Source organism: Netta rufina (assembly GCF_964035555.1).
Source record: "Netta rufina genome assembly, chromosome: 5".
Lineage (NCBI taxonomy): Eukaryota > Metazoa > Chordata > Aves > Anseriformes > Anatidae > Netta > Netta rufina.
In genome coordinates, this window is record NC_140128.1 from 44,856,469 (window position 1) to 44,882,688 (window position 26,220).

The window sequence follows — 26,220 nt, forward strand, 5'->3', positions numbered from 1 at the left end:
GGTTGCCAGGTTCCACTGTAAGACCACATATACTCCTAATATATGTAGCTATTTTTGACAACTCTGCTAAAAAAACAAACAAACAAACAAAAAGCAGCAGAACTTCAGGGACTCTGGTTATTAAACCTTCACAAGATTTTCACTTCTTTAGAGCTATTCTATAGCATTATTCATAAACTTCATATTCCTTTGCAATGCAACCAGTGCAATGATCCAAAGACCAAAAAACAACACACCCCCAAACTATTTAAGAAGTCCTTCATCAGTAATGCCTTCATAAGTCTAGCAGTTATGTACCAGCAAAATCCAATCAAATCCTTGCCTTGCAAAACCAGCAAACTAGGGGTTTTCTGCTTGTTTGTTCTATTTTTAAAAGGACCAGTTAAAATAACAGCAGCAGTACATTGCAAACAATTACAAAACAATTACATTAGATCAATGAGATGCAGGCAGGTAACATATGTCTCAGTTTTAAACAGCTAAATCAACCAAGAAGTTGGTCTTTACAGCAGAACTTTGTGCAATTTGTTTTGGTAGAAACAGTAAAGCCAGTCAATCTGTTTGGGAGTGCTTGGACACCTGGAACCTTAGTTCAACATTTTCACAGATTTATACATTTGAGAAAAAACAACAACAATAAAAAGACACCGACCTGAGTAAAACTCTATTAGAATAGAGTGATCATTATTCAGTAAATCATATATTGCACCTTTAAATAAATCATTATAAATTGTATAAAAACAGGAATATCAGCTGGGAACAGGGAGGGGCTATTCTGTCCTTCATACACACCCACACACAACCCTGCGCACACATTCACATACTCACTTGCTCAGTTTTTCACTATAGTTAAAGCTCGGAGTGACACACCACACTCCTTTTCCTCAAGCAGAGGCACCGAAACATTAAGGCAGGGGATATTCATGGTGAAATGCAAAAACAAAGCTCACCTCCAAACTTCTGGAGAGTCCTGCCAACAGTGCAACTACAGTTAGGTTTGACATAAGCCTTATTTAAAAATCTGTGTTCTCATTAAGAGTTTCAGTACAAAAATAGAATCTCTGCTGTTTTTTTTTTCTAGAGTAGCAACTAGAAAAGGCACAATTTCCAAGTACAAATGTCCATTTGGAGGAGGTGTTTGTAGTCCTTTTTTAAATAAAAAGGAACACTCAGAAAAAAAAAAAAAAAAAAGATCACAGAGGCACGTATCTATTAGCTAAGTAACCAGATACAGTAGATAAAATATGTTCCTGAAACTTATAATTAAATATATTAGAACAGCCCACAAGCCTGGTGTCTTTAAATGAAATCATATAAAATTGTAATAAAAAGCTTGTGTTATTATTTTAATATTGAAATTCTAGTTCATTGTTCGTACTGTAAATGCTATTTCACCTATCAGTACTGTTAAATTCCCAAGAAAAAGCAAAAATTCCTCTGTTAACTTTAAGTATTTTCTTTTTATAACAATCCTTGGCTCCTGCCAGCACTGTTTTTGTCCTCCTGTAGATCACATCTTCATATAAGGACAAAACTGGAGAAACCAAATGTAAGACACTGCACACAATCCTGGAAAACATACGTAGAACGTCTCCCTTTCTTATGCGCAGACAACACCTCTTGGAGACACTGCGTTCCTTCCAGGCTATGCATGGTAGCCATTAGCCTTCCCAAACCTTGGCTCTGGTGTGAAATTTTCATAGATTGCCATTGCTGTTGTGTTTTGGTAAATAAGATCTGTTTTCTTGTCTTTCTGGGATCTAATAATATCCATGACACACTGGTTTAGGAAGACGTACTGGTCCTGATGGGAGAAAAAGAAGAAAGGATATTAAGAGAGTTCTAGCAAATACCTGATTTTGGAAGTAGTTCTGCTCCTGAATACAAGTTTCAGTTTTTGGAGGTACTGCACTGCATGTTTTCACACACAGTCTATTTATGCATTTTAGAAATTGTATGTATATAGGAAGTTGGACTAGAACAGACCTCATGATGTCTTGTGAACCCTCAACAAAAAAAAAAAAAGGATCTAATTTACTGTGTTGCCTAACATCCTCTTAAAAGACTTATGATGGAGATTTTACAGCCTTTTCCAGATCAGCTTGAGTTAATCCACATGCTTTTTCAGATGAAAGCAGTACTTCCTGCAGGAACGCCTGTGTTCCTGCAGAATACAAAAGATGCATGCAGAGACCTCTTGACTGAAGGTAATTCTGGCTTGTGGCTATAAAGATAAAACTCACATGGGTTGAACAAGCTTAAAAGTAAATTTTCAGGATTTAATTCTTTCTACCTGCAAATGCTAGTCCAACAAATTACCCTCAAAAAGAGATTGCTTGGATATACTAAAAAAAACTTAGCTGCAAATACTTTTATAGTAAGAAATAGGGCAGGAAGCAGGGAAGTTTAAACGAGGGCGATTTTTAGATTGCTCTGTAAAGTCTTATCTTCCTGTAATTCTGAGCTACAGTCTATAGTCTACCTTTCCTGGATTATTGTGCATGTTTGAGAAACATGCTGCTGAATGAAAATCTAAATCTTACCTCAGTTTGCACCATTAAAGGTCGATGCATTCGAAGATCATACACCACTCCATACACATCCACGGTATTCTCCATTTCAATCTGCTGAATCAGGTGGTCAATGGCAATGAATGTCCCTGTCCTCCCGACACCAGCACTGCAATGACACAGGGAAGACATTTACTGCTTTCTCTCAACCACCTGCTCACCTGTAGCCTAATAAAAAGCCAGTGAAGTTAGCAATATGCTTTCTATTATTTCAGTGGCACAGGTATCAAAGCCTCTGCAGTCCAGAGACGTGAGTTTTACCATGACCAAGATGGAGGAAGGACACCCTTCTGGGACTCCCAGAATCACACTGAAAAAGAACTGTTCTAAAAAAGTCACAAGATGAAAGCATGTCTAACACGAATTTGTTCTTCATACCTGCAGTGCACTAGAACAGGAGAGTCAATAGGATTTTGACTGCTGTATTCATGAACATGGTGTCTGAAGTTGATGAGCAGGTCGGTTGTCTCTGGCACTCCATGATCAGGCCAGGAGGTGAAATGGAACTGACGCACTATGCGGCTCTCCCCTGTGTTGGCCTAGGGAAATACACATTGAAAAAAAGAAAACAAATGAGCTTCAAAAGAGCAGCAGAAGTGCTTCCTGCCATACGTACTGTGCAAGACTTTTCAATAAAATTGCGCATTACAAACTGTGCAGGGCCCCTCGCTACAAGAAGGACATCGAGGTGCTTGAGCAGGTCCAGAGAAGGGCGATGAAGCTGGTGAGGGGCCTGGAGAACAAGTCCTACGAGGAGCGGCTGAGGGAGCTGGGCTTGTTCAGCCTGGAGAAGAGGAGGCTCAGGGGCGACCTTATTGCTCTCTACAGATACCTTAAAGGAGGCTGTAGTGAGGTGGGGGTTGGCCTGTTCTCCCACGTGCCTGGTGACAGGACGAGGGGGAATGGGCTAAAGTTGTGCCAGGGGAGTTTTAAGTTAGACGTTAGGAAGAACTTCTTTACTGAAAGGGTTGTTAGACACTGGAACAGGCTGCCCAGGGAAGTGGTGGAGTCACCATCCCTGGAAGTCTTTAAAAGACGTTTAGATGTAGAGCTTAGGGATATGGTTTAGTGGGGACTGTTAGTGTTAGGTCAGAGGTTGGACTCGATGATCTTGAGGTCTCTTCCAACCTAGAAATTCTGTGATTCTGTGACTTTGATCAATGATATTCCAATTTCCCTCTTCCTTCCCTTGTAGCAGAGAATAGTTAGAAATAATTTCCTTTCACTCTTCACTTGACTCCAAGATCATCTCTGCCGCATTACATTTGCTGACAGAGATGGGGCTAGTTGATAATTTAGCAGATATTCCAAATATCTGCATAAAGCATGAGTTTTTGTGGAAGTCTCAGGGAGACACGCTGAAGGGTCACTGATGGGAAAACCAGTAATTCCCATTAGCAGGCTGGATTTTGCCACTGCTTTTATCCCTTCCACTCCGATAACTTTGAATTTGACTAAATTTTAGTGAAGTTACTATATTCTGTCACTCCAGTGTTGCTTGACATATGAAGTTACTGACTCAATAAACCACTTCCACGCATATTTGTACACAACTAACAACTAGACAGCCACTTACATTTTCTACATTGAAGTCCCTTATTGTCCATTCTGGAAGAACAGTCTCCAAGACCACTGTCACAGCAATGTTACCATAGGTTTTGCTTTGTTTGTCTGGCCAATATTGCTCACATTTTGTCTAAGAAGAGAATTAAAAGGTTCAACACATTACACAGAGCAATGAAACACAGGGAAAAAAAACGAAGATCATGCCAAGGTAGTTTCCTGTGACTCCACCTTGGCCTTGTCTGTTAGTTTTCAATAACACGCCACCCTCAAGTGAGGCTAGGAAGCATTTCACCCTTCCCAATGTCCTATCCTAAGGACAGAGCAGATCTATTAAAATCATTCTCTATGGAGAGGAACCAATCTTAAAAATGGAGATTGCACAAGCCTCCTGAGTCTGGTAGTCAGGAGATATAAAGGGGAAAAAAAAATGTGCTCATTGAATTCAGAAAACAATCTTCCATTAACTATACGCTTGTTTTAAGAGTGATCAATCTCCAACTTATTAGGGTAACAACAAAATTAGAAGAGATACAATTGTCTTCAAGAGATGGTTCAGTTTTAATATTAATGATAAACAAAACAACAACAAAACCACCATACCCGGGCTTGTTCAACACATTTCGTCAACATAACAATACAGTAAATACTCTTTTCCCAAATCATGCGCCAGAAGTCTTCTGTAGTATTGGCTAACGGACCTTGTGCAGCAATAAATGCCTTCTTTGAGGTATAGCCCTAAGAAGAAAAAATATACACATTCACACATTCATCCATAAGCCATAAAAAGTCAATTTTATAAATCACTTGATCTGTTAAGCCTATATCACAAAAATACACATTATTTTTCTTCTCAACTAATGAAGCAACTTACAGGCATATAGTTTGCATTAATGTAATCACCAGTTGCAGAGTTTAGATCTGAAAGTTTAACACGAGAAATATCATCTGCAGAAAGAGAGGAAAAGAAAATTATGAATTTAAGAACTTTCAGAATTTTTCAGCAAAATACTGCAGTTCTAACACATTTTCTAAATAAAAGGTGTTTTAGAATGATGCACATTCTAAGAATAAGAACATAATTTTAGGAATCAGATGTAGCAGTAGTTCAGGCTTTTATCATGAAGGTCTTCAGAAAAAGGATTGGCCAGCAACAATAAATTCAGAACACTGAACGTATTTTTAAATACGATTTTTTTTCTCACAAACACAAAAATTTGTATTTAATCCAATTCTTCCTTAACACTTCACTTTGCTGGGATGCCTGCAGATAGCTTGGCAGGGTTCAGGTTCTTAGTTTGCAAAGCTGTCCTGCAATGTCTTAATATTCTTTTTTATTGTTCTGATAGATCTGGACTGCAAGTTTCTCACAAATGAAAAATGAAAACAATTTAATTAAGGAAAATATTTTTATAACTTTCAAGGAAAGCTCTTTAGGTTTGTTTGTACAGTGATTTCACACTGGCATGTTCATACAAGTAAAACAACAACCCAATTTCATTTTTTTTCCAAATTGGCAACACTAATTCCCCTTTGAAACCTCCGGGTACTATTAAAACGAAATTAGCCAAACCCAAGGTTTTTCACCTAATAGCTCAATTAATAGAAGTAACAAAATCTGAGAGAGTAACTCACATGGTAAGACATTATTGTATCTATTTTTCCCCCTGTTCTCTGGGATTTCAGCAGCAAATTTGGGCTGATGAACACCAGTAGACTTGAGTTCCTACAGTGAAAGAAAGATCCATGAGCACCTGGTTCTGGTTTAATAATTGTACAGGAACACATCACTGAAGCAAATATTCCAAACAACCTTGGCCTTTGCTGTAAAAGTAGGCATGTAAAACTGGGATAGATGACAAAAATCTGCTTTCTACAAAGAGAGCAGGAGAGTAACAGCAACAAAGCTGATAGAGAAAGTATTAATACAGAATGGAAGAGTAATAGCATGTTTAAAGCCCAGAAGTGGGCTTTAAAAGCCTAGAAATAGTTTTGTAGAAATACATTAACACTGACACTGATTGCACACCCATTCTAACTCCAAGGCAGCAGATCATTTAGCATGAGCTTTGCTGGCATTACAGAGAGAAACGGAGCAAGTTACATCATGGAAGGACTGAAGAAGGAAGCAAGATCTGAAAGGAGGGCAAGGGGCAAGGGTGGAGCACCAGCCTGCCAGGTATAGTAAAGGGACAAACTTTGTTCTGGAAAGAAGAAAACCTGTGAGTAACTTTGAGAAGTGGAAAAAAGTAGGATTTTTTCCAACAGCAGACATTACAACACAGAACCCGTCCGTGATGACAGCTGATTCCTGTCTTTTGTACCCTATATAAATTAAGCTTTAGCACACTTCACAGAGAAACAGTTACGGTCACTAAGGAAATTCTGTTTTTTCTCTGACTGCTTATATCCTTCAATTTATTCACAGGTGTGGTTTGCAAATCACACATAATGCATTAAAGAAGCTTGCTATTAGTGAATGACCTGTCTTGCTGTGTAGGAAAAAAATGATGAAATAAACAAAGTGTAGAGAAGGTAAATGGCATTTCCAGAGTACAAATACCACTAGTGCAACGAGGGCAAGGACTCCGGAGGTCTTGTTTCCAGCAAGAGCTCTGAGCAGCAGGCCATGCTATAGCTTACAGGCAGATTTAATGGTTCAGGATGTGAAGAATTTATCATGCACTTCAACTAAACTTAGAGCTCACATGCAGCTTAATAATGTCTATTGTAAAAGGTCCCTTATTCTCCTCCCCTTCAGTAAACCTCACATACACTCCAAGGGAAAGCTAATTTGCTTTCCAAAAATATTTGTCACAAAGCTCTCCCGACTGAGGACACACACCTCATACTCTTCAGCAAAACCACAGTTGGAGTCTGCTTGCTGCTTCTTAAAGTAGGACTCAAAGTTCTCCACTTTAATCTTTTTTGATCTAAAATGAGAAAAGCCATGTATTGGTAGCTGATACTAGGTAAATAAACCATGAATTCAGTTAATGTGTTACAAAATGTGCTTTACTTACTTCTTTACTCTTCAGGGGAGAGCGGGAGAAGGGAGGAAGAAAAAAGGAAGATTAGACACATGCAGTTGTACTTTTCACTATGTGAATCTAAGAACAAAAGCATGACTGTTAGTAGCACCCACAAAACTGCATTTACAGGGGACAGAATATCAAGGCAGAGCATTTAACTGATCTGTGCCAGCCAAGAAGTGAACAGTGCATCCTATTGATGAGAAGGATATGACAGGTGTCAGGCAGCAATTTCTGTGCTCCCCTTCCATCGGATCGGCCCCATTCCCTCGTGCATTTTATATCAATTAATTAAGTCTACACAGGTGGAACTTCATAGCATGCTCAGGCCATGCCTTTCCATCAGAAAAAAAAATAAAATAAAATTGGTGCACGAGCCAATAACCTGGTTCAATTGCTTGTGATTTCCAGGATATTGTGGCTACCTATTGGTGGGCTATTACAATCTCAACATCATATGAATTAACAGCTCAGTGCAAAGCAGCCATAAAATTCAGTGCAGATTTTTGCTTATGAGCTCTTTACCAACAATTTGGATTGCTTCTTTAATGTGTACAGAAGCTTGTGTTTCATGCAAACATCCTATTTTTCAAAACTGCATGGGGCATTTGTCTATCTAATAGTGATTCATGAAGCAAGCACTTAGATCACTGTAGCAGCTGTGGAAGACGTGATCAATATAATTATTTCTAGCCTGCAGGCTTGAATCTTTAAGTTTCATGAGGAGTTAATAATGCAGAATTGTATGTAAAACTGCACAGAAAACAAGCACCAGGGTTCAGAGTAAGTTTTGCACATATCACTTGAGCTCAGAAAACACCATCTGAAAGGATATTGACTTACTTGATTGGAGAAAAGGACACTTCAGTATTCCTTTTATCTTTCCTATGAGGAGAAAAAAAAAACACAATAGGCTCACAGTAGAATTTAATGGAACATATATGAGATTTCTGATGACGTGCTTGCTCAGAACAATTTCTTGTAAATCATCTCATTCTGTGCAAAAAAAAATTCCTGAGGCAAACCTTACACCTGCAGTAAAAATAAAAAACTTCTTCATTCTTTCAATGATGTTTTGTAATGGGCCTGTTTCTTTCTGTTGGAACCAGAGCAAAATTATTCAAAACAATGGGTTTGAACAATCATTTAGCTAGTCTGATGTATCAGCTCTGATGTATAACAAAGATTTTGAATAGAATGTATTTTAAAGCATCATGGCGACAGTGAACAGGAACAGACACCTTATTTTAATAAAAAGGTAGAGCAGTGAAATATTGATATTCCTCAACAAAACAAATTAAATAACAAACATGTTGTTACCTTCTCCTTGTCCAGAATATGTAACCCACTATAGCGACTACAGCCAATATAGCTAAAAGGCATCCAATAACAGCTCCAGCAATAACACCTTATAAAAGAGAACAAGTATTACTCATCATTGATTTACATTTGACAATGCTCTGAATCAATCAACATACTACAAGAGAACCTCACAGGTGACAGAACACACACTATTCTCCTAAGTGTCCTCTCTTCTTTACTGTATCCTTTGGCAGGACCAGTATTGAATCAGTATTTGGCAGGATCAGTATTTGCATTCCAATACATTTGGTTCTAATTTACAGGAACTGTTAGAACAACTGCTTTTGCTGTTTGTTTCTGTACTAAAGTCACACTGTGTCATCCAATCCCTTTCAGCACAACATCAGTAGTATAGGTTTTGGTTATTTCTCAAATGGAAGTCATGTATGGAAAAAAAGAATAACTAGCAGCTCACCTGCAGAACTAGCTAGTTATGAATTTATGGAGCAGTGGCACTGCAAAGCTAGAAAGGAACAGTCCATTGCAGACAGACCAATGGATGTTTTGCTATCATGAAACTTGCCATTAATTAAGGAATTTCCACACATAACGTATATTCAAAACTGCCAGTCCTGCATTAACTATACCTGGATCCTGGGGTAACGAAACCTTGTTAGAACAGGGTGAAAATGATACATAACTATATTCTTCCATAATGATGTTTTCCGCAGTAAAGTTTATGTTAGTGAAGCCTGCAACACTTGCCCTGTTAAGAGGAAAAAAACAACACACACGACATGATTTTAACAGCAAGGTTTGTGATCTCTTCAATTAGAACTCTTAGGTTTCAACTGCAGTGAGATAAATACCTGTAGGAATGAAGTGGAGTCAATGGTCCATTTTTGTAGCCATACGTGGTGTTTCCCTTGCCTACACTGATGATGTGCTGAGAACGGAAGGAAGGTAGTTTTGCCTTCTCTGTCTCTATAACATAAGTCACATAGGTGCCTGTCTTCTTTTTCTTGAAATCTTCATACGTGTAGTTCAGTTTAGACTTCAAAGGTGGACAACCTTCAGGAAAAAACAAGGATATAAGTGGTACACATCACACACTGTTTTTATAACCATCAGTGCAGTTGGAGAGGGTGTCACAAAAAAACACAGCTGTGATTGCTCTGCAAGTACTGCCTGAAATGAAAGGCTGAGGGCAACAGACAATCTCAGAAATTCCCTCTGCTGCAGTGCAATTTACTTAACTTCCCTTCTACTCCCTGGTGTTACTTGGTTTCATCTCCTTTTGGTTTTACTTCTACCAAGTACAGTGGAGCTTCTCAATAAAGGCATATGAGTGGTGGACTCTGCTGTCCTTGTGGACAACTTTCCCTACACAAGTCAGTCATGTCCAAACCCACTCCATCAACTACCAAATGTAGAGAATACTATACACTGTAAAAAATAAGGGCAATTTGTGTTTGATAACACTGTGCTATTCAAACAACATCAAGCTTCATTCAGGGTGATGCTAAATTCATCCTGGCCTATACTGTCTGCTGTGTCTGACAAAGTCTCGCACTTACGCCCCGAGAAATGAAAGAGTTACTTTCTGCTTTCTCTTGTCATAGACACAAGTGGGACAAAACAATCAGTGACCAAAACATTTTCTTGTCTGAAAGACGCAGAACAGGGTAATGCAAATGGTGACCAGTAGGACACCACGTGCCAGACAACGTTGCTTTGTGCAGTGTCTGCTGTTAAAAGACAAACCCAAGAAATCTGAGGCAGATTTTACAGCTGAGGCATGTATGACCTTAGACATGCTAAAACAGCTTACACCACCAGCTGTCTGACAATTCAAGGACAAGCAAACTAAGAACATCATCTTCCTCATTTGGCTGAAGTTTGCTTATATTGCTTTCTGCTGATTGCTTTACAAAGCTAAAAGCTTCTTCTAGGAAGCTGATGTAGTATTGAATTTATCATTAAAAAGGAGAAGCTGCAAAGGGGCTCTCTGAAAGGTTACTAAGTGGAAATGCTCTAACAAGTTTTCTACAGTTGCATAGACAAAGTTTGATCTGATATTCACTGCAACCAACAGCAAAGCTCCCGTTAGCTGTAACTGTGCAGGAACAGGGTGCAATGTAGCTCTTCTAAAGAATTAATGTGGTTACATTAAATGTATCTGAGGCTGGAATTAACTCAGTTGCCTAGAAATGGGTGTTCAATACCACCTGAGATGTCTTATCCAGTCCCTCATTTCAATTCCAAAAGGATGTACATCCTGAGCAAATTGTGAATGTCTTGGTTATCTCCTCAAGGCACCTCACAGCCTGAGACACAACTGCGTAGACAAATGCATAAAGTAATGAATGCCTTTCCTTAAGGTAATGATGTCTATTTTCAGATAGAGAAACCCAATTCACACATATTAATACTATCTGAACACTACAAAGCTGAAGTGATGGTTGGCCATAACGATGGTTTTCTGCTCCTACCAAAGCACTGATCTGATTCCATACATACATAGGATCTTTCTTCCTTATTTCCCTCAATTCTTGAAACCGCCTTCTTAAATTCCTTACAATCCACACAAAAATGGACTGAAGCTTGTCAAGACTAAACAGGACTGGTTGAAAGTACAAGCAGAGCTGTCACTGTGTGGAAGACATGACTTTCAAATCAGCAGTTCCAGGGCAGCTGAGTTGCATGTGAAAAGAATAGGAATTTTCTGCACTGACATACCATATATAGCTGGACATCTCTTGGACTTATATTGTATGGAAAAACACAGAAAAAAAAATCTACGGACTGCTGCATGATAAATTTCCAGAGCTGAGAAAAAGGACAAGCAGGAATGTCATATCCCACTTGGAAAAAAACAAAAACAACTATCTCCATCAGCTGTGTTATTCCTCCAGTGCACTGTCAGAAATTAAAAGGTGAACTAGAACCTACACTGCAAAGAGATGTTCCTTTACTTTATGATTTGTCTCTAGACATTCATGAATTAAAGAAGGCTTGATGCTTTAAAGAGGTGAGTTTTATAGAATACCATCTAGCTTTTCCTGGTGTTCTGCTTCCTGTGACATGTAATGCTGACAATGTTATTCAAGCCTTCCAACAACCACACACACACACAAAAACAAACCACCCACAACAAAACCACCATCTCACTGCAGAAGTCTTCCAGTGGAAGAAGGGATGGAGAAAAACATCCCACATTGCAGAACTCTATATTTCCAGCTCTGAAAATTATTCTCTTGGGAAGAAGGATACTACTCAGTTTTGTGGCAGTAACCACTGGCAAATCAAGTAACCACTGGCAACCACTAGCAACAGCACAACAGCAATACTTCAGTCTTATATACAAGGATAACTCAGGCTGAAAAAGGCTGAGTGAAAGCAAGAAGTGATTTGGCTTCAGTCAATCACAGTATTTGCCTCATGATTTTTGAAAGGTGACTGAAAACAGAGCAAGCTTTTCCCCTCTCCATTTAACACCTGTTTGGAGTTTAAAACTTCTGATATTCATCATAGTAAATTTTTTGTCCTCACGTAATGCTATCTGATAAACTGTTTCACACAGCTAGGAGACACCATTTTAAAGATCTTACCTTCTTCTGTTATGATCATTACTGCATAGGCTTTTAATGGTCCATACACTGCCTCAAAATCAAAAAATTCAACAGACAATGAGTTGTAACTAAGCACCTTGATTACAGGAGCTGTTTTTGGAGCAGGTGGATCTGTAAACAAAAATATTTTTTTAGTACCTTAATGTCAGGTGAAGATAATTTTTTCAAATAAGGATATATTGTAATAATGACATCATTCAGATCATGCATATTTATCATAAAATCATTTAGCTTTGAAAGTACCCTTAAGACCATCAAGTTTAACCATTCACCTAAATATGAACTCCACCACCAGGCCATGTCGCTCAGTGCCACATCCTCACGCCTCTTAAATACCTCCAGGGCTGGGGATCCACTATCTCCCTGTGCTGCCTGTTCTAAAGCCCGACCACCCTTTCCATGAAGAAATTCTTCCTGATATCCAATCTAAACCTCCCCTGGCACAACTCCAGGCTGTTCCCTTGTGTCCCATCACTTGTCACCTGAGAAAAGAGACCTACATCCACATCGCTGCAACCTCATTTCAAGGTGGTTGTAGACAGCGATGAGGTCTCCTCCCTCAGCCTCCGTTTCTCCAGACTAAACAGCCCCAGCTCCCTCAGCTGCTCCTCATGTGTCTTGTTTTCCATCCCCTACATGAGCTTTGTTGCTCTTCTCTGAACTTGTTCCAGCAACTCCATGTCCTTCTTGCAGTGAGGGGCCCGAAAGAGAACGCTGCTCGAGGTGCGGCCTCACTAGAGCCGAGTACAGGGGATGATCACATCCCTTGCCCTGCTGGGCACACTAGGTCTGGTACAAGGCAGGATGCCATTGGCCTTCTTGGCCAGCTGGGCACACTGCTGGCTCATGTTCAGCCAACTGCCAACCAACACTCCCAGGGCCTTTTCTGCCAGGCAGCTTTCCAGCCACTCTTCCCCAAGTTTATGTTGCTGCATGGGGTTGTTATGACCTCACATGCAGCACTGGCATTTAGCCTTGTTAAATGCCATACAACTGGACTCAGATTACAGTTGGCATGAATGTAGTGTTCTTTTAATAATCTGCATGATAATAATAAACTGCGTATCAATTATGCTATTCTGCAATTGCACAGTTAATGTTTTGGTCCTGTAAATATCTTCCATTCTCAGATCTCAATGCTTACCTGTAATGCTTGTTTTACATGTTTTCTGCACTGGAGAACTTGTATTACCATTTGAAAAAGTTGTAACAGTAACATTATAGGTTTTGAAATAATCCAAAGGTGATGTTTTGAAGCCTTCTGAACAGGAATGACTCTCTTCTGTTATAACCGAAGAATCAGCAGAATATATTTTAATGATGAAGTGAGAATAGTTACCATAAGGACATTCCCACTTCAGCATTAGGTAAGACATATTAGCCACCGGTTCACACTGAAATGAATTCACTGGAGAAGGAACTGCACAAAAAAAAAAAAAAAAGTTTTCTATTTATAAGCTCTTCTGTGTATAAGCATTTGTAAAACACTGGTATTGCTTTCCACTTTTAAACAGACAAAACTTCTGCCTACAAAGAACTTGCCACACAATGAGGAAGAAGAGTATTTAGCATATTAAGTACACAGACCCCCTTCTGTGCCAGTTCCTCTGCAGACAGGTTTACTGAGAAAACTGGGGTTGGATAGGTGTTTGTCAGTATCAGCAAAGCTTTCCAATACTGTTCACCCATTGAACACAAACATTTTTAGACTTGTAGACAAACACTAACTCCCTGTGTAATTACATTAAATGCTTAGTGGCCAACAAATAATAAAGAAAACTTCCTTTGATATTCCTAATGCCCTCAGTTGCTCACGGATAGCTGGACCAGATCTAACAAAAACTTAATCCGGTCATCTATGCTGTCTCCAGGATGAGCATGGATACAAAGAAAAGAATGCAGGACTGAAGGATGTAAACATGCTACCATGTAAAGAAGAAGTTATACATGGCCCCATGGGGAACGGTAGACAAGAGCACTAGGGTCACTGTACATGTAGAAAGTGACTGGAGTACACACCAATGATCCAAGAGGAAATAAGAGTGAATCCAAAGAAAACGTGAAGGAGACTGAAAAGAACCACAAGTGACCCTTCAACCTGGTGCCAAACAGAGGAAGGGGGAGACCTAGCAGAGAGTTACAGCAGGAGCAGCATGTGAGCCATTCCAAACAGCCTCTCAGCCGCCCTCTCTCCAGAAAAAGGGAGGGAAACTGCTCCAAGTCCCAGGGGTCACTCTGTGACAGGGGGTCTTGCTCTAGGACAGGACCCCAGGGATCAAGACAGGACAGACTAAGCCACCTCCTTCAGGACTAGGTTGTAGCTAGCCCTGGCAAGACAAGACCTTGTGGTCACCAGTTACAGGAGCACAGGCTGCTCAAACCAGCGTAAAAGATCCTGGAGACCAAACAACTGAACTAGCTCTGTGAAAGGCAAGACAAGACTCAATAGCCACAAAAGTTTGCTGACAAAGACAAAAGCAGCAGAGGCAGAGCCACACTGGACTCTCTTGCACAGACTAATTAGCATTATGAGAAGCCAAGCAGCACGTTCGAAGTACCAGAGACGCTTGTAATGGGTTCATCACGAGGCATCTAGGAAATCTCAGTAAAAACCTGTAAACAGATTCACTTCACCTCAGTTAAACAAAGCAAAGGAAAGGACAAAGCAACGCACCAAGGGGAAAATACCACAGTGCTTAGCATAACGAACACATGATCACCTCCATCTTCACCACTCTGCTGAGGAGCCGAGTGGAGCAGCATAGACAAGAGCTACCCAGAAGTGCTGCCACGACTCAGCCACAGCCAAACATCCTTCCAATGGGTGAAGTTCTGCAGGCAAAATACACCATGTGGGAGCCCTTCAAAACAAGGGTGCGAAGCCCAAAACCAGAAGTAAGAGAAAGCGAAACCATGTTCCACAAAACCTCTGTCCGCACAAGCATGACCAACAAGAGGTGGGCAGTGTGTAGCACCTATGCCTGCAGCAGTATTTCACCCGCCAGGCAGAGCCCCGAGCTGCACAGCACAACACGACCCACAAAAACATGACTGCAAGCACCTGAGACTTACTTGTATACTGGCTTATGGACGCTCCTTCTCCTTCCGTCTGACCATCAGCCGCTACTGCAAATACTGTAAAATTGTAATTTGTCCCAGGAATTAACTCGGTAATTTCGGCTTCTGTGACATTTGAGGTCTTGTTCCAAAAAGAGGTACCATTTGCAACCTCTATCCTGTATGTGTAGGGGTCCGAAGGATTGTCGTTCACCTTCCATGTCAAGTTGACAAAAGTCTCACCAACATCCACTACCTGGAGATCAAGAACTTTGTTGGGCTCTGGAAAGGCAAGACAACAATCCATCAACCTCTAACAACATCTGCTGGCAAACAGGGACAGAAAAAACTCAGGCACACCACTGCTTCACTCTATTCATGCCACTCGTCGTTCAGAGTGCAGGGGCACCCAGCAACAGCACCAGATGCTCCCAGAGGCTCATCCATCAACGGGATTGTAAAGGAAAACTTCAAAAAAGAATAGTCATCTTGAGTGGCCTCCATCTCCACTTTGCCCTCCAAAGCATGAGCGTATGACAACACTGTGTCAGCATTCCAGAACTAGAAAAGTGGGCAGGAAGGAGATGAGGGCGAAGAAGAAGATAGAGAAGGAAGACAAAAAACAGAATCAGATCTGGACAAATGTTTCTGCTGCACTCTAACCTCCCATGCTTGGCATACAGCCCACATCAGGCTCCAGCACCAAAACATCCCCTCTGTCCACAGCCATACTGAACTACAAGCCTCACACAGCAAGGCAGAGCCCCGAGCTGCACAGCACAACACGGCCCAACACTAACACGACTGCAAGTAGCTGAGACTTACTTGTATACTGGCTTATGGACGTTCCTTCTCCTTCCGTCTGACCATCAGCCGCTACTGCAAATACCGTGAAAATGTAGTTTGTCCCTGGGATTAATCCGGTAATTTCAACTTCCTTCTCCTTTAATGTCCTGTGCCAAACGGAGGTACCATTTGAAACCTCTATCCTATACGTGTAGGTGTGCGAAGCACTGTCGTTCACCTTCCACGTCAAGTTGACAGATGTCACACCAACATCCACTACCTGGAGATCAACTTTGCTGGGCTCTGGAAAGGCAAGAAAATAAACTGTCAAGACAGAGAAACACAGACAGTGGAAAAACCACAGCAACATTTTGCTATTCCACACAGACTAAGTGTTGACTGTAACCATTCAGCACTTGTCCTGTATAAATGCCCTGCTGGCAATATCCAGGGACATACATGTATCTCAGGAAAGGACACAAATTTTGGAGGAGATTCTCTTTAGTTTATTTCACACACTGAAATTACTTGTTTCCACAACAGCTTCCCAGACAGGTAAACAGATGGAATTCAGGAAAGGAAGCAGAATGCTGGACAGCGTTGGTCTGTTAGTTCAAGACTGTGCCCGTAAGCGTCTTAATCTGAGCTTAATCTGCGTCTTAAACAGCACAGCCTCTCGGGGACACCAGAAGGAAACTTTGCAGGCAACAGTGACCCGCGCTGCGGGGTCGAGGTCGGCAAGTCTAAAGCAGCACAAACACCGGGCAGACAAGACTCACCTTGGGCAGCTTAGACAAGCTCTGCTGAGTAGAAGCAGCTCCAGGATACGCTGCCCATAATTGCTCTGTATATGGACGCTGCCTGTTCCCCTTCCACATCCTGAGCTCAACACAGAAGAAAGCTCTTCTCTCATCTGACCCTCTGATCTGGGGAAAAGGTGCCAGAGCACAAAGCAGACAGAGCTGGCACTGCTCCTGATAACGCGGTCCTAGGCAATGGCACAGCTCACAGAAGCCCTGGGCCACGGGCCTCTGCAGACAGCTCAAAACAAGCTTCGAGATCAGTAACTCTCTGTGATCCTGGGCACTGGATCCTTGCACACCACTGCCCCGCAAAAAACCTGATGACAACCTGCACCAAGAGACTCTGTATGGGGCCCATTCAGCCCTGATGTCCAGGCAAGGTCATGCTGTTGTAGCATCTGGATTTCTACATAGCTCAACAGCTTGGGCATTCAACAAGGCTAACTGCTCCACAGGCAGCTCTCACAGTCTCAGACCTTTACATTTTTAACAAGGACAGCCAGACATTCATGCCCACAGGAGCCTGAAGTAAAGCAAAACAGCAATTCAAAACAGTAAGAAGTTGGAAATATAAGGAGAAAAAGCAAGGCTCTGTTACAAACTGCTTGTTTAGGCACTGCTGGTGAGAGGCACCGGTTCCTTACTTGTACACTGGCTTTTGGGCTCTCCTTCTCCTTCTGTCTGACCATCAGCCGCTACTGAAAATACCGTGAAATTGTAACATGTCCCTGGGATTAACCCGGTAATATTGGCATTTGTAGCATCTGATGTCTCGTTCCCAACATTTGCAATCTCTATCCTGTACGTGTAGGGGTCCGAAGGATTGTCGTTCACCTCCCATGTCAAGTTGACAGATGTCTCACCAACATCCACTACCTGGATATAATGAACTTTGTTGGGCCCTGGAAAGGCAAGATAACAATCCATCAACCTCCAACAATATCTGATGACAATTGGGGACAAACAAACAAACAAACAAACAAAAAAAAACACACAAAAACAACGGCATGACACTGCTTCACTCCCTTCATGCCACTCATCATTCCGAGTGCAGGGGCACCCAGCAACAGCACCAGATGCTCCCAGAGGCTCATCCCTCAACAGGCCAGGAAGGCAAGAGTAAGGAAGAGGCGTCTTCAGTGGGATTCATCTCCAGCTCACATTTAGAAGCAGGAGCACACACCAATACCGTGCCAGCGCTCCTAGGGCTCCTCTTCGGAGCCCAGAGAGCTGTGCAGGAAGGAGACAAGTGTGTGGCGAAAGGTGCCAAAGAAGATAGTGGTGCTCCTCGGCACAGCCCGAGGTAAGGATGATAAATGATTGCTGGAAGAGAAACAGAAATGATCACCCAGGACCATCCTGCTCAGGCCCCAACCTCATTACGGGACCAGGAGAACAGGGAACACCTCCCCACAACCTCTCTGCGGCACTCTGTTCTCTGTGCCTCTGCCAACGGTCAGTCACCAGTCATCACCGACAGGCAGCGTGGACAGATTCTGGGAATCAACGGCAAATTCACAAGCACATTCACACACGCATTTCTAGACAACACGAATGATAAGAGCCAGCATCAGTTTCCTTTGACATGCAGCATGGGGAAAGACCAGGCTGTGCTACAGCCTCGTGGGCCAGCTCAAAAACTGGCCCTGCAACACTGTGCATCCAGACGTAGGACACCCAGCACAGCAAGGTGCTGAATGGCCAAGGCAATTCTCCTCAACCAGCGCTGCCCAAAGCTCACGCTCCTGCTGCAGCCTGAGGGCAGACATGGGACCCAAATCACAGAAACTCCCCATATGCAATCTGCTTTGTGCAAGGGCGCATTGAAAACAGGCGTCTGAAGCCCACAGCTGTTAAAATTTTTTATACAAATCTATTTTAATAGAGTTAGACAAAAAATAAAATGGAATTTCAAATGCAATTTAAAAATATTAAATAGTTATTTTTAAAAAAAGTCTATTTCCCCTCCAAACTTAGGAAAGATAGGTTCTCAAGAAAAATCTCTATGCTGCAAGCTTTAGTGACTTTAGTTTCACCAACTGCTTACTATAAAGGTTATGCTTCTTCTGCATTCTAACCTCCCATGCTTGGCATACAGCCTACATCAGGCTCCAGCACCAAAACATCCCCTCTGTCCACAGCCATACTGAACTACAAGCCTCACACAGCAAGGCAGAGCCCCGAGCTGCACAGCACAACATGGCCCAACACTAACACGACTGCAAGTAGCTGAGACTTACTTGTATACTGGCTTATGGACGTTCCTTCTCCTTCCGTCTGACCATCAGCCGCTACTGCAAATACCGTGAAAATGTAGTTTGTCCCTGGGATTAATCCGGTAATTTCAACTTCCTTCTCCTTTAATGTCCTGTGCCAAACGGAGGTACCATTTGAAACCTCTATCCGATACGTGTAGGTGTGCGAAGCACTGTCATTCACCTTCCACGTCAAGTTGACAGATATCACACCAACATCCACTACCTGGAGATCAACTTTGCTGGGCTCTGGAAAGGCAAGATAACAATCCATCAACCTCTAACAACATCTGCTGGCAAACAGGGAAAAACACAAAAACACAGGCACGCCACTGCTTCACTCCCTTCATGCCACTCGTCATTCCAAGTGCAGGGGCACTCAGCAACAGCACCAGATGCTCCCAGAGGCTCATCCATCAATAAGCCTGGAAGGCAAGAGTAAGGAAAAGGCGTCTTCAGTGGGATTCATCTCCCACTCACATTTAGAAGCAGGAGCACACACCAATACCGTGCCAGCGCTCCTAGGGCTCCTCTTCGGAGCCCAGAGAGCTGTGCAGGAAGGAGACAAGTGTGTGGCGAAAGGTGCCAAAGAAGATAGTGGTGCTCCTCGGCACAGCCCGAGGTAAGGATGATAAATGATTGCTGGAAGAGAAACAGAAATGGTCACCCAGGACCACCCTGCTCAGGCCCCAACCTCACTCTGGGACCAGGAGAACAGGGAACACCTCCTCACAACCTCTCTGCGGCACTCTGTTCTCTGTGCCTCTGCCAACGGTCAGTCACCAGTCATCACCGACAGGCAGAGTGGACAGGTTCTGGGAATCAACGGCAAATTCACAAGCACATTCACGTGCACGTTTCTGGGCAACAAAAATGACAAGAGGCAGCATAGGTTTCATTTGACATGCAGCATGGGGAAAGACCAGGCTGTGCTACAGCCTCGCAGGCCAGCTCAAAAACTGGCCCTGCAACACTGTGCATCCAGACGTAGGACACCCAGCACAGCAAGGTGCTGAATGGCCAAGGCAATTCTCCTCAACTAGCGCTGCCCGATGCTTGTGCTCCTGCTGCAGCCTGATGGCAGACACAGGACCCAAATCACAGAAACTCCCCACATGCAATCTGCTTTGTGCATGGGCACATTGAAAACATGTGTCTGAAGCCCACAGTTGCTAATTAAAAAAAAAAAACAAAAAAAAAAACAGAAAAAAAAAAGTCTTAATAGCATTATACAATAAAATAAAATGGAATTTCAAAACGCAATATAAGAATTTAAAATAGTTATTTCTTAAAGTCTATTTCCCCTCCAAACTTAGGAAAGATAGGTTCTCAAGAAAAATCTCTATGCTGCAAGCTTTAGTGACTTTAGTTTCACCAACTGCTTACTATAAAGGTTATGCTTCTTCTGCATTCTAACCTCCCATGCTTGGCATACAGCCTACATCAGGCTCCAGCACCAAAACATCCCCTCTGTCCACAGCCATACTGAACTACAAGCCTCACACAGCAAGGCAGAGCCCCGAGCTGCACAGCACAACATGGCCCAACACTAACACGACTGCAAGTAGCTGAGACTTACTTGTATACTGGCTTATGGACGTTCCTTCTCCTTCCGTCTGACCATCAGCCGCTACTGCAAATACCGTGAAAATGTAGTTTGTCCCTGGGATTAATCCGGTAATTTCAACTTCCTTCTCCTTTAATGTCCTGTGCCAAACGGAGGTACCATTTGAAACCTCTATCCGATACGTGTAGGTGTGCGAAGCACTGTCGTTCACCTTCCACGTCAAGTTGACAGATGTCACACCAACATCCACTACCTGGAGATCAACTTTGCTGGGCTCTGGAAAGGCAAGATAACAATCCATCAACCTCTAACAACATCTGCTGGCAAACAGGGAAAAACACAAAAACACAGGCACGCCACTGCTTCACTCCCTTCATGCCACTCGTCATTCCAAGTGCAGGGGCACTCAGCAACAGCACCAGATGCTCCCAGAGGCTCATCCATCAATAAGCCTGGAAGGCAAGAGTAAGGAAAAGGCGTCTTCAGTGGGATTCATCTCCCACTCACATTTAGAAGCAGGAGCACACACCAATACCGTACCAGCGCTCCTAGGGCTCCTCTTCGGAGCCCAGAGAGCTGTGCAGGAAGGAGACAAGTGTGTGGCGAAAGGTGCCAAAGAAGATAGTGGTGCACCTCGGCACAGCCCGAGGTAAGGATGATAAATGATTGCTGGAAGAGAAACAGAAATGATCACCCAGGACCATCCTGCTCAGGCCCCAACCTCATTACGGGACCAGGAGAACAGGGAACACCTCCCCACAACCTCTCTGCGGCACTCTGTTCTCTGTGCCTCTGCCAACGGTCAGTCACCAGTCATCACCGACAGGCAGCGTGGACAGATTCTGGGAATCAACGGCAAATTCACAAGCACATTCACACACGCATTTCTAGACAACACGAATGATAAGAGCCAGCATCAGTTTCCTTTGACATGCAGCATGGGGAAAGACCGGGCTGTGCTACAGCCTCGTGGGCCAGCTCAAAAACTGGCCCTGCAACACTGTGCATCCAGACGTAGGACACCCAGCACAGCAAGGTGCTGAATGGCCAAGGCAATTCTCCTCAACCAGCGCTGCCCAAAGCTCACGCTCCTGCTGCAGCCTGAGGGCAGACATGAGACCCAAATCACAGAAACTCCCCATATGCAATCTGCTTTGTGCAAGGGCGCATTGAAAACAGGCGTCTGAAGCCCACAGCTGTTAAAATTTTTTATACAAATCTATTTTAATAGAGTTAGACAAAAAATAAAATGGAATTTCAAATGCAATTTAAAAATATTAAATAGTTATTTTTAAAAAAAGTCTATTTCCCCTCCAAACTTAGGAAAGATAGGTTCTCAAGAAAAATCTCTATGCTGCAAGCTTTAGTGACTTTAGTTTCACCAACTGCTTACTATAAAGGTTATGCTTCTTCTGCATTCTAACCTCCCATGCTTGGCATACAGCCTACATCAGGCTCCAGCACCAAAACATCCCCTCTGTCCACAGCCATACTGAACTACAAGCCTCACACAGCAAGGCAGAGCCCCGAGCTGCACAGCACAACATGGCCCAACACTAACACGACTGCAAGTAGCTGAGACTTACTTGTATACTGGCTTATGGACGTTCCTTCTCCTTCCGTCTGACCATCAGCCGCTACTGCAAATACCGTGAAAATGTAGTTTGTCCCTGGGATTAATCCGGTAATTTCAACTTCCTTCTCCTTTAATGTCCTGTGCCAAACGGAGGTACCATTTGAAACCTCTATCCGATACGTGTAGGTGTGCGAAGCACTGTCGTTCACCTTCCACGTCAAGTTGACAGATATCACACCAACATCCACTACCTGGAGATCAACTTTGCTGGGCTCTGGAAAGGCAAGATAACAATCCATCAACCTCTAACAACATCTGCTGGCAAACAGGGAAAAACACAAAAACACAGGCACGCCACTGCTTCACTCCCTTCATGCCACTCGTCATTCCAAGTGCAGGGGCACTCAGCAACAGCACCAGATGCTCCCAGAGGCTCATCCATCAATAAGCCTGGAAGGCAAGAGTAAGGAAAAGGCGTCTTCAGTGGGATTCATCTCCCACTCACATTTAGAAGCAGGAGCACACACCAATACCGTGCCAGCGCTCCTAGGGCTCCTCTTCGGAGCCCAGAGAGCTGTGCAGGAAGGAGACAAGTGTGTGGCGAAAGGTGCCAAAGAAGATAGTGGTGCTCCTCGGCACAGCCCGAGGTAAGGATGATAAATGATTGCTGGAAGAGAAACAGAAATGGTCACCCAGGACCACCCTGCTCAGGCCCCAACCTCACTCTGGGACCAGGAGAACAGGGAACACCTCCTCACAACCTCTCTGCGGCACTCTGTTCTCTGTGCCTCTGCCAACGGTCAGTCACCAGTCATCACCGACAGGCAGAGTGGACAGGTTCTGGGAATCAACGGCAAATTCACAAGCACATTCACGTGCACGTTTCTGGGCAACAAAAATGACAAGAGGCAGCATAGGTTTCATTTGACATGCAGCATGGGGAAAGACCAGGCTGTGCTACAGCCTCGCAGGCCAGCTCAAAAACTGGCCCTGCAACACTGTGCATCCAGACGTAGGACACCCAGCACAGCAAGGTGCTGAATGGCCAAGGCAATTCTCCTCAACTAGCGCTGCCCGATGCTTGTGCTCCTGCTGCAGCCTGATGGCAGACACAGGACCCAAATCACAGAAACTCCCCACATGCAATCTGCTTTGTGCATGGGCACATTGAAAACATGTGTCTGAAGCCCACAGTTGCTAATTAAAAAAAAAAAACAAAAAAAAAACAGAAAAAAAAAAGTCTTAATAGCATTATACAATAAAATAAAATGGAATTTCAAAACGCAATATAAGAATTTAAAATAGTTATTTCTTAAAGTCTATTTCCCCTCCAAACTTAGGAAAGATAGGTTCTCAAGAAAAATCTCTATGCTGCAAGCTTTAGTGACTTTAGTTTCACCAACTGCTTACTATAAAGGTTATGCTTCTTCTGCATTCTAACCTCCCATGCTTGGCATACAGCCTACATCAGGCTCCAGCACCAAAACATCCCCTCTGTCCACAGCCATACTGAACTACAAGCCTCACACAGCAAGGCAGAGCCCCGAGCTGCACAGCACAACATGGCCCAACACTAACACGACTGCAAGTAGCTGAGACTTACTTGTATACTGGCTTATGGACGTTCCTTCTCCTTCCGTCTGACCATCAGCCGCTACTGCAAATACCGTGAAAATGTAGTTTGTCCCTGGGATTAATCCGGTAATTTCAACTTCCTTCTCCTTTAATGTCCTGTGCCAAACGGAGGTACCATTTGAAACCTCTATCCGATACGTGTAGGTGTGCGAAGCACTGTCGTTCACCTTCCACGTCAAGTTGACAGATGTCACACCAACATCCACTACCTGGAGATCAACTTTGCTGGGCTCTGGAAAGGCAAGATAACAATCCATCAACCTCTAACAACATCTGCTGGCAAACAGGGAAAAACACAAAAACACAGGCACGCCACTGCTTCACTCCCTTCATGCCACTCGTCATTCCAAGTGCAGGGGCACTCAGCAACAGCACCAGATGCTCCCAGAGGCTCATCCATCAATAAGCCTGGAAGGCAAGAGTAAGGAAAAGGCGTCTTCAGTGGGATTCATCTCCCACTCACATTTAGAAGCAGGAGCACACACCAATACCGTGCCAGCGCTCCTAGGGCTCCTCTTCGGAGCCCAGAGAGCTGTGCAGGAAGGAGACAAGTGTGTGGCGAAAGGTGCCAAAGAAGATAGTGGTGCTCCTCGGCACAGCCCGAGGTAAGGATGATAAATGATTGCTGGAAGAGAAACAGAAATGATCACCCAGGACCATCCTGCTCAGGCCCCAACCTCATTACGGGACCAGGAGAACAGGGAACACCTCCCCACAACCTCTCTGCGGCACTCTGTTCTCTGTGCCTCTGCCAACGGTCAGTCACCAGTCATCACCGACAGGCAGCGTGGACAGATTCTGGGAATCAACGGCAAATTCACAAGCACATTCACACACGCATTTCTAGACAACACGAATGATAAGAGCCAGCATCAGTTTCCTTTGACATGCAGCATGGGGAAAGACCGGGCTGTGCTACAGCCTCGTGGGCCAGCTCAAAAACTGGCCCTGCAACACTGTGCATCCAGACGTAGGACACCCAGCACAGCAAGGTGCTGAATGGCCAAGGCAATTCTCCTCAACCAGCGCTGCCCAAAGCTCACGCTCCTGCTGCAGCCTGAGGGCAGACATGGGACCCAAATCACAGAAACTCCCCATATGCAATCTGCTTTGTGCAAGGGCGCATTGAAAACAGGCGTCTGAAGCCCACAGCTGTTAAAATTTTTTATACAAATCTATTTTAATAGAGTTAGACAAAAAATAAAATGGAATTTCAAATGCAATTTAAAAATATTAAATAGTTATTTTTAAAAAAAGTCTATTTCCCCTCCAAACTTAGGAAAGATAGGTTCTCAAGAAAAATCTCTATGCTGCAAGCTTTAGTGACTTTAGTTTCACCAACTGCTTACTATAAAGGTTATGCTTCTTCTGCATTCTAACCTCCCATGCTTGGCATACAGCCTACATCAGGCTCCAGCACCAAAACATCCCCTCTGTCCACAGCCATACTGAACTACAAGCCTCACACAGCAAGGCAGAGCCCCGAGCTGCACAGCACAACATGGCCCAACACTAACACGACTGCAAGTAGCTGAGACTTACTTGTATACTGGCTTATGGACGTTCCTTCTCCTTCCGTCTGACCATCAGCCGCTACTGCAAATACCGTGAAAATGTAGTTTGTCCCTGGGATTAATCCGGTAATTTCAACTTCCTTCTCCTTTAATGTCCTGTGCCAAACGGAGGTACCATTTGAAACCTCTATCCTATACGTGTAGGTGTGCGAAGCACTGTCGTTCACCTTCCACGTCAAGTTGACAGATGTCTCACCAACATCCACTACCTGGAGATCAACTTTGCTGGGCTCTGGAAAGGTAAGAAAACATACTGTCAAGACAGAGAAATGCAGAGCGTGGAAAAACTATTGTATTTTCCTCAACCAATTTCTATTTTAATCAAGACATTCTTTTATGTTGTATGGCATGATTGCTAGCTCTATGATATTCCTCCAACTCCTGAAGACTCACTTCATCTCAAAGATTAAAACTGTCTTGGTGCAACGGTGGTGACTTCCATACCTTATTTGTCAACTTTATGCAAGCTGCTGAGAAAGAATTTGACATACAATTTATTTATTTATTCATTTTTCCCTGAGCTAGCTATCCTAAAGAGAAGATCTGCAAGATTCACAGAACTCTCCTCTAGATCCAGGTAGGTTATTTCAGCTGTACTCTATCACATATATATTTCAAATCTCTAGGACACATATTTGAACTGCTGCAGCTGTACTGTAAAAATTTGCCATAATCAGCAGGGAAGGGAACCCAAGTCTAATGGTGATAAAACTATTTCAAGGCCATTCTACAATCACATTGTTCAGTTACACTCTTAGTCAGTTGTGTAGATAATTTTTTTTTTTTTTGCTCATTCTCTACTTCAGTAAAGCAGTTGGATCCACTTCCTGCCATGATCCTTGCACTGTGAACTATAGTTCGGACTTAA

At 43.1% G+C, this 26,220-nt stretch overlaps 1 protein-coding gene across 1 annotated transcript; it reads right to left on the reverse strand.

Annotated features, from left to right (window-relative positions):
* Positions 1 to 1,645: 1,645 nt before the first annotated feature.
* On the reverse strand, positions 1,646 to 26,023 carry PTPRJ (protein tyrosine phosphatase receptor type J; the record flags this gene model as incomplete). Its single annotated transcript, XM_084287937.1, has 25 exons — positions 1,646 to 1,804; positions 2,544 to 2,679; positions 2,949 to 3,109; positions 4,147 to 4,266; positions 4,737 to 4,871; positions 5,008 to 5,081; positions 5,769 to 5,859; positions 6,979 to 7,066; positions 8,009 to 8,050; positions 8,486 to 8,573; positions 9,115 to 9,233; positions 9,337 to 9,538; positions 12,079 to 12,210; positions 13,244 to 13,519; positions 15,172 to 15,438; positions 15,982 to 16,266; positions 17,390 to 17,647; positions 18,986 to 19,249; positions 20,580 to 20,843; positions 20,936 to 21,019; positions 21,108 to 21,236; positions 22,154 to 22,417; positions 23,747 to 24,010; positions 25,321 to 25,584; positions 26,008 to 26,023. The coding sequence occupies 25 exons, from the start codon at positions 26,021 to 26,023 to the stop codon at positions 1,646 to 1,648; spliced, it is 4,182 nt and encodes a 1,393-aa protein (XP_084144063.1).
* Between the last annotated feature and the right edge of the window lie 197 nt (positions 26,024 to 26,220).